General features: G+C 34.6%; 1 protein-coding gene across 2 annotated transcripts in view; it reads left to right on the top strand.

The window, feature by feature from the left end:
- LOC113115693 (CUB and sushi domain-containing protein 3) overlaps positions 1–10,565 on the top strand; it is a 236,530-nt gene extending 225,965 nt beyond the window's left edge. For both annotated transcript variants that reach the window (XM_026283241.1, XM_026283242.1), the window contains exons 63-70: positions 1,647–1,758; positions 2,978–3,157; positions 3,378–3,443; positions 4,592–4,750; positions 5,940–6,052; positions 6,341–6,428; positions 7,972–8,107; positions 8,207–10,565. In XM_026283241.1, coding sequence (XP_026139026.1) covers positions 1,647–1,758; positions 2,978–3,157; positions 3,378–3,443; positions 4,592–4,750; positions 5,940–6,052; positions 6,341–6,428; positions 7,972–8,107; positions 8,207–8,366 — 1,014 coding nt within the window. In that variant the 3' untranslated portion in view covers positions 8,367–10,565. The remainder of the gene's footprint in view (positions 1–1,646; positions 1,759–2,977; positions 3,158–3,377; positions 3,444–4,591; positions 4,751–5,939; positions 6,053–6,340; positions 6,429–7,971; positions 8,108–8,206) is intronic.
- Positions 10,566–11,124: the final 559 nt, after the last annotated feature.

The raw sequence follows: 11,124 nt of genomic DNA on the forward strand, positions 1-11,124 counted from the left end.
AAAAACAGTTAATATTATATTAACAAGTTTTTGAAAGTTATTTAAACTGTCACAATATTTATCTCTATCATATTAATGGTAAATATGCATAGAGTAGGTTTCTGATCTTAATTTTAACAAATAAAATGAAATGATTAAATCAATTGGATGGTAATTGTACTCAATATTAAGTATGAATGACAACAACAGATATGCATTTTCCATTGCCAAGACTATTGAAAAGATTTTCAACCCATCAATCATGCTCTGCCAATGGCACTAATCTCAAAAAGACGACCGTTACCACCAGCATCTATAGTCGATGGGTCTAATGTGAAAAGCATCACTCACGCCTCGAGGAATGAGCTCTTTGAAGGACAAAATAAAAGCTGGTCCTCTCGGCTGGCTCTCTGTGAACACGGGGCTCTCCGCGTCTTGTTTGTGTCAGTCGGGCTGCTGTTGTCACCGATTCCTTCAGAAGTGTGTGGTGTAATGAAATCTAATGTTCCAGTGTTGTGAACCTTTCATCTCAGCAGGACTCACAGACTCTGCTTCCCCTCCTCAACATTTGCATGTTCTGCTCTAATGCTCAGAGTTTATAGAGGACTTCCTTCACATGAAGCCTGGTTTTTCTTACAACGCATTCAAAACTGAATGAAGTAAAGCTAAAGGATGTACAGGTCCTCAGGTAGAATGATTATGAGAAGAGTGTGCAACATTCAGAACTGAAATGAGAGAAGGTCTTTTGATCTGTTATTTAATTCTTCAACTTAAATCGAGCTAGGAAACAGGATGCAGAATGGGCTTTTTTAAATAATTTACTTACTGAAATTAATATTAATTGATTTATAGGCAGTGTAATTTATTTTAATTAAAATTTGCTTATTTTTATATATATTTCTTATGTTTAGTTTTTTCTTATGTATAGTATTTTCTAAGAAATATAGTCAAGGGTATTATTCTATTCTATTCTATTCTATTCTATTATATTATATTATATTATATTATATTATATTATATTATATTATATTATATTATATTATATTATGTGGTCAGTAGTTTTATTTATTTTTTTTGCAGCTAAATGCTGTATTTATGACATTTCTAAATATCATATTTTCACAAAAATAATAGAATGATTTCTGAAGGATCATGTGACACTGAAGACTGGATTAATGATGCTGACAATTCAGATTTGCATAATAGGAATAACTTACATTTTTTAATATTTTCACATTTAAAACTGTTAAATGGTAATGATATTTCACAATGGCACTGTTTTTATTGTACTTCTGATCAAATAAATGCAGCCTTGGTCAGGATAAGAGTCTTTGTTTAAATAAATAAACCAGTTAATTAATTAAACCTTATTGACTCCAAACTTGTGAATGGTGGTGACTTTTTTTTATAGCTGATTTTAATAAAAAGTGGCGATAATTCCTTAGCCATTATGTCCTCCTTTTCTTCTGGTCTTTACCTTTGCTGTAGTTCAGCTCAAACTCATATTGTCATCAATCTTATACTGAATCAGTTGAACAGGAGACGATTCTTAAATCCTGAATGTTGTATTTTGACCAGCAGTGTTTGTGAGTGTGAGAGGAGAGATGTCGAGGTGTGTGTGTATGTGTGTGTGCGGGCGCTCTGACAGGCTTATCTCTGTGCCTCAGGTGGGCAGCACAGTGAAGTTCCACTGTCAGACGGGCCACTTGTTACTGGGCTCCACCACACGGACGTGTCTGCAAGATTTGACCTGGAGTGGCACTCAACCAGAATGCATCCGTGAGTCCCTCCCCCTTACCTCCACAACAGACGCCTACTTACACCGTTGTTTGGTAGGATTTGTGAGTGTATGCGCATCGTACTTCATCTTTTCCAGATGTCTGTTATTTTGTTTTCTTGTTTTCTTGGCAAGTCATCCATTCTGCATGTCACGATACAACTTTGATTTCACCCTCCAGGAGTTTCGTTGTTCCATATTCATGTCATTTCATGTGAAAATGAAAAATACTGCTTTACCAGACATCGGTACATCACGTGAATGGACAAGCTGTGGTGCATTTATGATGAGAGTGGCTCCAGTAAGTGTTACTGGGTAAATCTCACAAAACCTTCTGTCCTATTTTTCACAAATATCAAAAGAAATTTGAGAAATTAGAAATGTTTATTTTACTTAATACATTTTTATTTATTATATTATATTATATTATATTATATTATATTATATTATATTATATTATATTATATTATATTATATTATTTCAGTAAATATGGGTATATACTGATGTTTTGATTCTTATTATTAATTATCATTCTAAATATTGCAACGTATATATTATATTATTACACTAAATATGGAAATATATGGATGTAATTCATCTTGTAATTTATTATATTATATTATATTATATTATATTATGTAATGGATGTAGTGATTCTTATTATCAATTATCATTCTAAATATTGCAATGCATATTGTATTATATTATTTTACTTATTGTATTCTATTATTGCACTAAATGTGGATACATAAGTGATGTAATGATTCTTATAATTATTTTTATTTTTTTATATATTTCTTATGCATAGTTCTCATTTATTTATTTATTTTCTTATAAATAAAGTCAAGGGTATTTTTGTTATGTTATGTTATAGTTATGTTATAGTTATTTTTTCCAGAAAATTCCACAAAAAATGTATACTGTAAATCATCTAACCCCCCCCCCCCCCCCATTCTTATTCTAATAAATTCTAATGATATAATTATTGGAATGCATTTCTTATATTACATTATATTTTATTAATTGAATTATATTGTTGTGTTTAATAATATATTTAATAATCGGTTTAAATAAAATATTTAAAAAAAAAACATTATTATGTTACTTAAGGGGTTTTATTTTTTCCATTTTGGTATGAAAATGTAATGGATGTTTTGTTATGAGATGTCCCCATCCATCAGAGCCTTTGAGCTTACTGCTTGACATATCTCCTAATGCAGCCCACTCCTGTAAGCAACCAAAGACCCCTTCGCATGCCAACGTGATGGGCATGGACCTGCCCTCCTTTGGCTACACACTGCTCTATTCCTGCCAGCCTGGTTTCCTTCTCACCGGGGGCTCGGAGCACCGCGCGTGCCGGCCAGATGGATCCTGGAGCGGGAAGGTGCCCGTCTGCAGAGGTACGCAGTCCAACACCCCATCAGTACAGAGCTCAGGTGTGTTTTACACCTCAACTCTGTGACCTGCAACTTTTCTGCCGTTTCTTTTGTCTTGTCGAGGCAGAAGCCGACTGATGGCGTTTCCTTTGCTTGATGTGGGAAGTCATGTGTGAAATGCATTTCTTAAACCCATTTGAAATGCAGTGACTCGTTGATGCAGTGAAATGCATTTTTCTTTCAGCTGGCTCGAAAACAACTGAAAAAGTCATAACACCTGTTCAAGGAACATTGAGTCCCAAAGTCAACGGTGAGTCTTTCTGTACTCTGCATCACATGTATAATCTAAGACAAATAATAATCAGTGCTTGCACTTGTTTATTTCCATTATCGTGTTTATAGGTATTTCTTAAAGGGACAGTTCATTTAAAAATTATGTCATCGGTTGTTTTCAACCTGTTTGAGTCTCTTTCAGCTGTTGAACACAAAAGAAGATATTTTGAAGCATGCTGGTAACCAAACAGTTGACCACAGTATAAGTGATTTTATATTTCATGGTAGAGGTAGCAAAAAAATATTTTTTATGTTTAACAACTAACCCTAACCCTACATACAGGACTCCAGACTGCGATCAAATGGACTCATTTTGCGACCACTTTTTCCACGCTTTAACTCATAAGACCTGACATTTCTGTTGCAAACTGTAAACGATACTGAAAGCTTCATGAATCCGCATTACTCGTTTAAACTGAGCAGCACTTCGAGTGTAGAGCCTGGTTTATACTCGCCCCGTCCGCACGAGCGCAAAGGTGCACACAGCAAAAGGTATGCAAATATTGTGGAAACGATGGATGGTTTTCAAGCTTAAGTAAAGTAAAAGACTGCTTCTTAAACCAGAGAAGGCGAACATGTTGGTATTCTTGTGGGAAAAGACATGCAAGCACCAAACATGCTACCGACAGGAAGTTATATAGTTTTTTATTTTGAAAAGATTGTTATATTTGCTCTTTACCTCATGATATGCTATGGAGGCTCTCTCTCTTTTTTTTTATTTGATTCCTTGGTGTTTGTTAAATGTTCTGTATTTATTCATCTATATATAATAGCCATGTGTTGTATGCCATGCCTCGTCTTATTCGTTTCTGTTAATGAATGTTTTGAAAGTTTGTCATTGAGATTTAACTGTAAGCTGCACAGTTGTCAAGGAATATAGAAACTTAGAAAATATATAAAGACTTTTTTTTACATGGATCACAGTTTTCGAGTCGGTAGTTCAGCATGTTGCTCTATTAACATTGTTGATGTCCATTTTAAAGCAGAGAACGAGCTCTCTATCATTTCTACTCTGAGGTCATTCACAGTCAGATCCTGGGAAAAGAGTTTGAGGTGTTAATTGCGTCGAACGCAGTGTAAATGGCTTCTTAACCTCTACTGACACATTCAATCTTGTCATTGCAGTTCCTGACGATGTGTTCGCGCCCACATATGTGTGGAAAGGTTCGTTTGAGTATAAAGGAGTGAAACAGCCGATGACTTTGACAATCACTAGCTTTAACACGACTACGGGGAAAGTCAATGTGACTTTAACTAACAGGCACTCAGAACTGCTGTTGTCAGGTAAGAAGCCATAATGGCAGTGCCGCACAGTACAGCTCATGTCATAAACACTTGCTGCTCTGTCGAATCTCTCCTGTTAGGTAGAACAGCTCATGTCACAACTTGTGGGAATAATGTCACTTACTGTTTGTACAAGATATTGCGCCTTTAGTGCTTGCTTTTCTTAAAGACCGTAACAGCCACTATATTCACAAGTATGGAAGAGTAAATATGCATTAAAAAAAGACGCAAACTCTTCAAAGTATGCCGTCATCAAACTGACAAATGTTCCAAAGTTTGGGATTAGAGAGACTTTTTAAGGTTTTGAACTCTTAAAATACAATAAAAACAGAAAAAATTATGCAATTGATTTAGCAATTTAAAATAGTTGTGTTGTATTTGAATATATATTGAAATATAATTGATTATTTCCATGCAAAAACGGAATCTTCGTCATCATCACTCCAGTCGTCAGTGTCACTTGATCCTTCAGGAATCATTGTGTTATGATGAATCACTGTTTTAGAAACATTTAATATTATTATTATTAATGGCGAAAAGGATATTTTTGTGAACTGAGACACATTTTTAGGATTCTTTGATGAATCAAAAGCTCAAAAGGACAATGTTTTTAAAATAATATAAATATTTTGTCAAATTACCAATGTCTTTACTGACAATTTCAAACAATGTTATGCGTCCTTGCTTAATAACATTATTGATTTCTTAAAAAAAAAAATATATATATATATATATATATATATATATATATATATATATATATATATATATATATATATATATATATATATATATTTATATATATATATATATATATATATTTATATATATATATATATATATTTATTTATTTATTTTTCGGAGCTTGGACACACACCAAAATATCTGATTATTCATAACAAACAGTTAAGTCTGACATTATTCCAAAAACAGCTTAATTGTGTGAAACGCTTGAAAGCAAAAGACAAAACTGTGAAAATAATACTATAAAGCAGATTCTTCAGATTTCTAATTGGATGAGCCACATTCAAAGCTATTTTACAGTATGCAATATTTACACACCTGTGACCACGTATCAGTTGAATTGTATGTCAATATAAATATTAATCCCAATACATTTGCATTAATGAGCAGGTGTACTCAATGAAGTGTCCACTGCATGCAAGTGTTTAATGTTGTCTGAACACAGGTGTTTACAAGAGTCGAGATGCTCGTCTGACGCTGCGGCTGGATCACATGAGAGCTCTGGTGAAGAGCACATACAGCAAGATCACTGAGGACACCCTGATCATGGACGGCTTTGTAAGTGGACCAGAGTTTCCAACTTACTACAAGCTGCATGTTTGTTCAAATAGTGCAAGTTAATGGTTGCACTGTTTGGAAACTTTAGTTCTTCAGTTAGTAAAAGAGCATAGATTTATTATCAGGTGCAATAGTGACCCGTTTCTCAAAAGGCATCTCCGGGTATTTTTAAACTTTGCAAAGAAAGCAAATATGCAGAGAGCACCCTGTTATATTGCACATAATATTCTCTCTATTCAGAATTTGAGAAAACATGATGTTCATCTCTGTGTTGTTGTTCTCCTCGAGGTCTCTGCTGACCATGAAGGAAACACATACTTGTTTCAAGGCTTTATACAAGGTAGAGACTACGGCCCGTTTGGACTGCAGAGACAAGGTATGCCACTTTTAAGCTATGCCAAATTATATTAGTTTTTATGTTCAGCCAACCAAACAATAATTCTAAAATCATATATATATACACACACACAGGGGTGCACATAAGTGGTCCGCAGGTCCGTATGCACGACCAAAATAAAAAATGCGTTATATAAATATGTTCTGACAGCGCATTTGCGTACCGACATGGTTGACAGCTGTTAATGCACAATTACCATTTTAGATCACAAACTGTACTATATAAGTTATATTTTCAACCTGAAAGCATAAATTTAGGCTATGCCTACCATTTCAAAGCACAATACAAAACTGTGACATTCATGCACTGATGCTCTTTAATCAGCAGCAGCGCTAAATCCGGAAGTGCCACCCGTCAAAATAAAAGTATGCTGATTTTAAGTTTGAATTTAATGAAAATGCTTGTTTATTTATTTTTAGACACTTTTTTCCTAAGCAACTTAAAATTGGGGAATAGATAAAGCCATTCTTCTTAAAGAGGCAAACAAAGTAGTAGTAAATATTAGCATTTCATTTGTAAGTTTATTTACTATAAAATAAATGCATTTGTATTTAATGCTAGGGCTGCTTTTTATTTTTTAATAATAATATCACACACTATTGTTTAGTTTATTTACTATTATTATTATTATTTTTTTTTTAACTAAATAAATTGTAATAATATTATAACTATTATTAATTCATTTTTTATAATTGCATTTAATGGGTCACGCTATATGCAGTGTGAGGACCAAACCAAATCTCTTATGAGAACCAGGCTGAAAAAAATGAATGCAAAAAAAATCTAAATACTAGGACAATCGCCTTTAAAGTTGTCCAAATAAAGTTCTTATCAATGCATATTACTAATCAAAAATTTGTAATTAAGTTTTGATATGTTTATGGTAGGAAATTTACAAAATATCTTCATGGAACATAATCTTTACGCAATATACCGTACTATTGATTTTTTGGCATAAAAGAAAAATGGATCATTTTGACCCATTCTGTTTTTTTTGTTTGTTTTTTTTTGTTTTTTTTTGGCTATTGCTACAAATATCCCCCAGCGACTTAAGATGGGTTTTGTGGTCCAGGGTCATATAAACATATATATATATATATATATATATATATATATATATATATATATATATATATATATATATGTATGTGTGTGTGTGTGTGTGTATATGTGTGTATATGTATATATGTTTATATGACCCTGGACATCATATGACTTCATATTATATTTCGAATAAGAATTGCATAATCTTCTTAGAGATACCTAGCAACAGTTATCATCCACTCATAATCACAATATCATTTCATTATAGTAGATCTTTCATAACTGTTTCATAATATCTTGCATAACTCATTTATGTAGTAACAAATGAATCACACTTGCATGTATCTTTAGATGAATCCGATATCTTTTGTAACTTTGACACTTGACATGAGCGGTTTTTTTCAGTCTAATCATTCAACCCAGATTGATGTGGCTCTGTTAAAAATTATTATCTTTTTCCCATCATGCATAATTTCAGGCCTGAACATAATAGAGCCCACCAGGAGCCCCGAGGTTCCACCCAGAACCAACAGCAGCTCTGTGGCCGTTGCCATTCTTGTGCCTTTCTTCGCCCTGATTTTTGCAGGCTTTGGCTTTTATCTCTATAAACAGAGGTGAGTGCAATTCCAAGTAATTCCAGCAATGAAATTACTGATGAAAAAAGATTAGAAAATTAGATTCCTGATGGTCTTTTCCTTCTCATTTGATGGCAGGAAGTCTGATAAAGCGGAGTACAGCGGCTGCTCTGTGCATGAAAACAACAACGGTCAGGCAACCTTCGAGAATCCCATGTACAACACCAATTCCAAATCCATCGAGGGAAAGGTGGTCCGCTTCGATCCCAATCTCAATACGGTTTGCACAATGGTTTGAGGGTTTGATGCTGTCAGAACTGTCACTTTTGTGTTGGTATATTACTTGTTTTAGTCTCTTCGAAGCAACTTTCAAGCACAGTTGGGGTGCGCTACTCACACGGCAGCTCAAAGCTGTGCGCGGATTTGCAGGAAAACGTCATATTCTTCACCGTTCGAGTGGAGTATTATAAAGTATCTACATCTCACTCTGAGAGTGTTGATTTTGTATTTAAAATAAAACAAAACAAAAAGTTAGGTGTCCGTTTCCAATGTGAGATTCATATGGCGCAAATTATTTTAAGCCATTCCAAGGGCGTTCACACATACAGCGATTTGCTGTGTTGAAAAGTTGAGAAACGTTGAACTTTATGCAAGTCAACATGAAACTGTGACTACCAGAAGGAGTGAAGACATTTGATGTGATAACGTGATCAGTCTCTTGTCAGAAACTGTAGACAAAATGATGAAGTCAATGTTCTGTATAATTTCTCTGCTCAGAAAAAACAACATGATGCATGGAGAACCTTGTCAGAAATCATGAGCATTTAAAGTCCATTCATGCATCGATAATCATTCATTTGCTTCATGATATGATGCTTAAGTGCTATTCAGACACTTTCCTCTGCAGAATGCTCATTTGTGCTGGCAAGAAAACTGATTCTTTGTCAAACGAGCTTATTTTTACTGACAGTGCATCTCAGCGTGTGGTGAAAAGGCTGTATGTGTGAACGGCCCTTCAGACTGTGCACATCGTCTCGTCATCACAGTGCGCTTGAACCTACGAGCCTCCTACAGATACAAGACGCTTACTGAACACAGGCGCTCCTATCGGATGATGCTCACCAATCAAGTGTAAACTCCCTCATGGAATATCAACTCTCAAATTTTTTAATAAGGAATGATTGCTATTACAAATGGTTTTCGGTTGGCTGTTTTAAAGGAATAGTAAACCCAAAAATGACAAATTGCTGAAAATGTACTTACTCTCTAGTTTGTTGATTCATCAGTACAGTACAGGAAATGTGTTACATCACTTGCTCAGCAATGGATCTTCTGCAGTGAATGGGTGCCGTCAGAATTAGAGTCCAAACAGCTGATAAAAACATCACAATAATCCACACCACTCCAGTCCATCAGTTGCCATCTCGTGAAGGGAAAAGCTATGTGTTTGTCAGAAACAAATCCATCAAAAAAAAATTTCACCTGCTTCCCTCTAAAATGAGAGTCCTCCATATTCATCCATTTCATTTATTTATATACAGTAGCACAAATAAACATCACAGGAGTTGACTGATGTGCTTAACAGAGTAGAATGCCACAAGACATAATAAAAATAAAACATAATTAAGCATTGCTAAATGCTCAGGCCTGAAGATTTTAAAGTTCAGACAGGTACGAGGGTGCGAGACCATTTAGAGATTTAAAAACAAACAACAATATTTTGAAATCAACTCTATGACATATCCCGTAAACAATTTAGAGCCATTAAAATAGGAGTAATATGTTGTTGTTTGCAGACCCCTGGCCAAAATCTGTCTTCAGCGTTTTGAACCTTTTGAAGCCTTGTAATAGAGGACTGAGATATTCCAGATTATAATAAATTACAATAGTTCAGTGGAGATAAAACGAAAGCATGTGTGACACTTTGGCGAACAGAAAAGGCAGACAGACAGAGTTTCAGATGAAAAAAGCCTGACTTAACTACTGTGTTTGTGTTGATTAAACTTAAAGGAAGAGTCCAGAGTAATTTCCATATAAGAGTGCAGATTTCCAACATTAACAATGTTTTTTTTCCCCCCACAGAGGGCCCAAACACGATTACTTCAGCTTTGCTTGCATTAAGGTATAGAAAATTTGAGGACATCCAGGATCTTGTGACATTTAGACAAGCAAGCAATGTTTCTAAGCCTTTCTTGTCAGTGTGCTTAAAAGGCAGATCAATTTGATTGAAAAGACACTCCATGCTTTCTAAGAATTGAACCTAGAGGTAACGTATATAATCAAATGAATGAGAAAGCAAAAAATTGCTCTCTTCATTGAAGAAGTACAGTAGTCCCAAGCACTGTTTACAAGTGAAAACAGCCCAAAACATCTCTAAATATGTGGGTGGATTTTGATGCCAGACAACAACAGGAGATGGACTTTTTCATTATTGGGATAATGCACTCAGAACGCAGAAGTGACATTTTATGTTAAAATGTCTTAATGATGGATTTGTTTCTTACAAACGCACAGCTTTTCTTTATTTCAAGACCTTAACTGATGGAGTGATGTGAATTTCTTATTGATTATTGTGATGTTTTAATCAGCTGTTTGGACTCTGATTCTGACGGCACCCATCCACTGCTGAGGATCCATTGGTGAGCAAGTAATGGCATTTTTTAAACATTTCTTATTTCTCTAAATCTGTTTTCAAGAAGAAAAAACAAACTCATCTATATCTTGGATAGCTTGAGGGTGTCAATTTTCAGCAGATTTTCATTTTTGGGTTAACTGTTCCTTTAAAGAGGAAGTTTGTAATTGTTTTAATTGTTGAAATGCTCTCTCTGTAACTGTAAGTAAGCCATCCGTAGCTTGACTTCCTGAAGAGTGAAACACTGTGGCTCTGTGGTGCTTTTCACAATACTCTTTTTGCTCGAGCATCCTGACATATCAACTTCTGAATCCAATGGAGGTGGAAGGCATGAGGGGCAGTTCAGACAGAAACACATTCTAGCGTTTAAAATAGTGTAACTAAACATGTTTATAGGTGCTTCATCAGCCATTCGCAATGGTCA

The sequence above is a fragment of the Carassius auratus genome, chromosome 16 (assembly GCF_003368295.1).
Source record: "Carassius auratus strain Wakin chromosome 16, ASM336829v1, whole genome shotgun sequence".
NCBI lineage: Eukaryota > Metazoa > Chordata > Actinopteri > Cypriniformes > Cyprinidae > Carassius > Carassius auratus.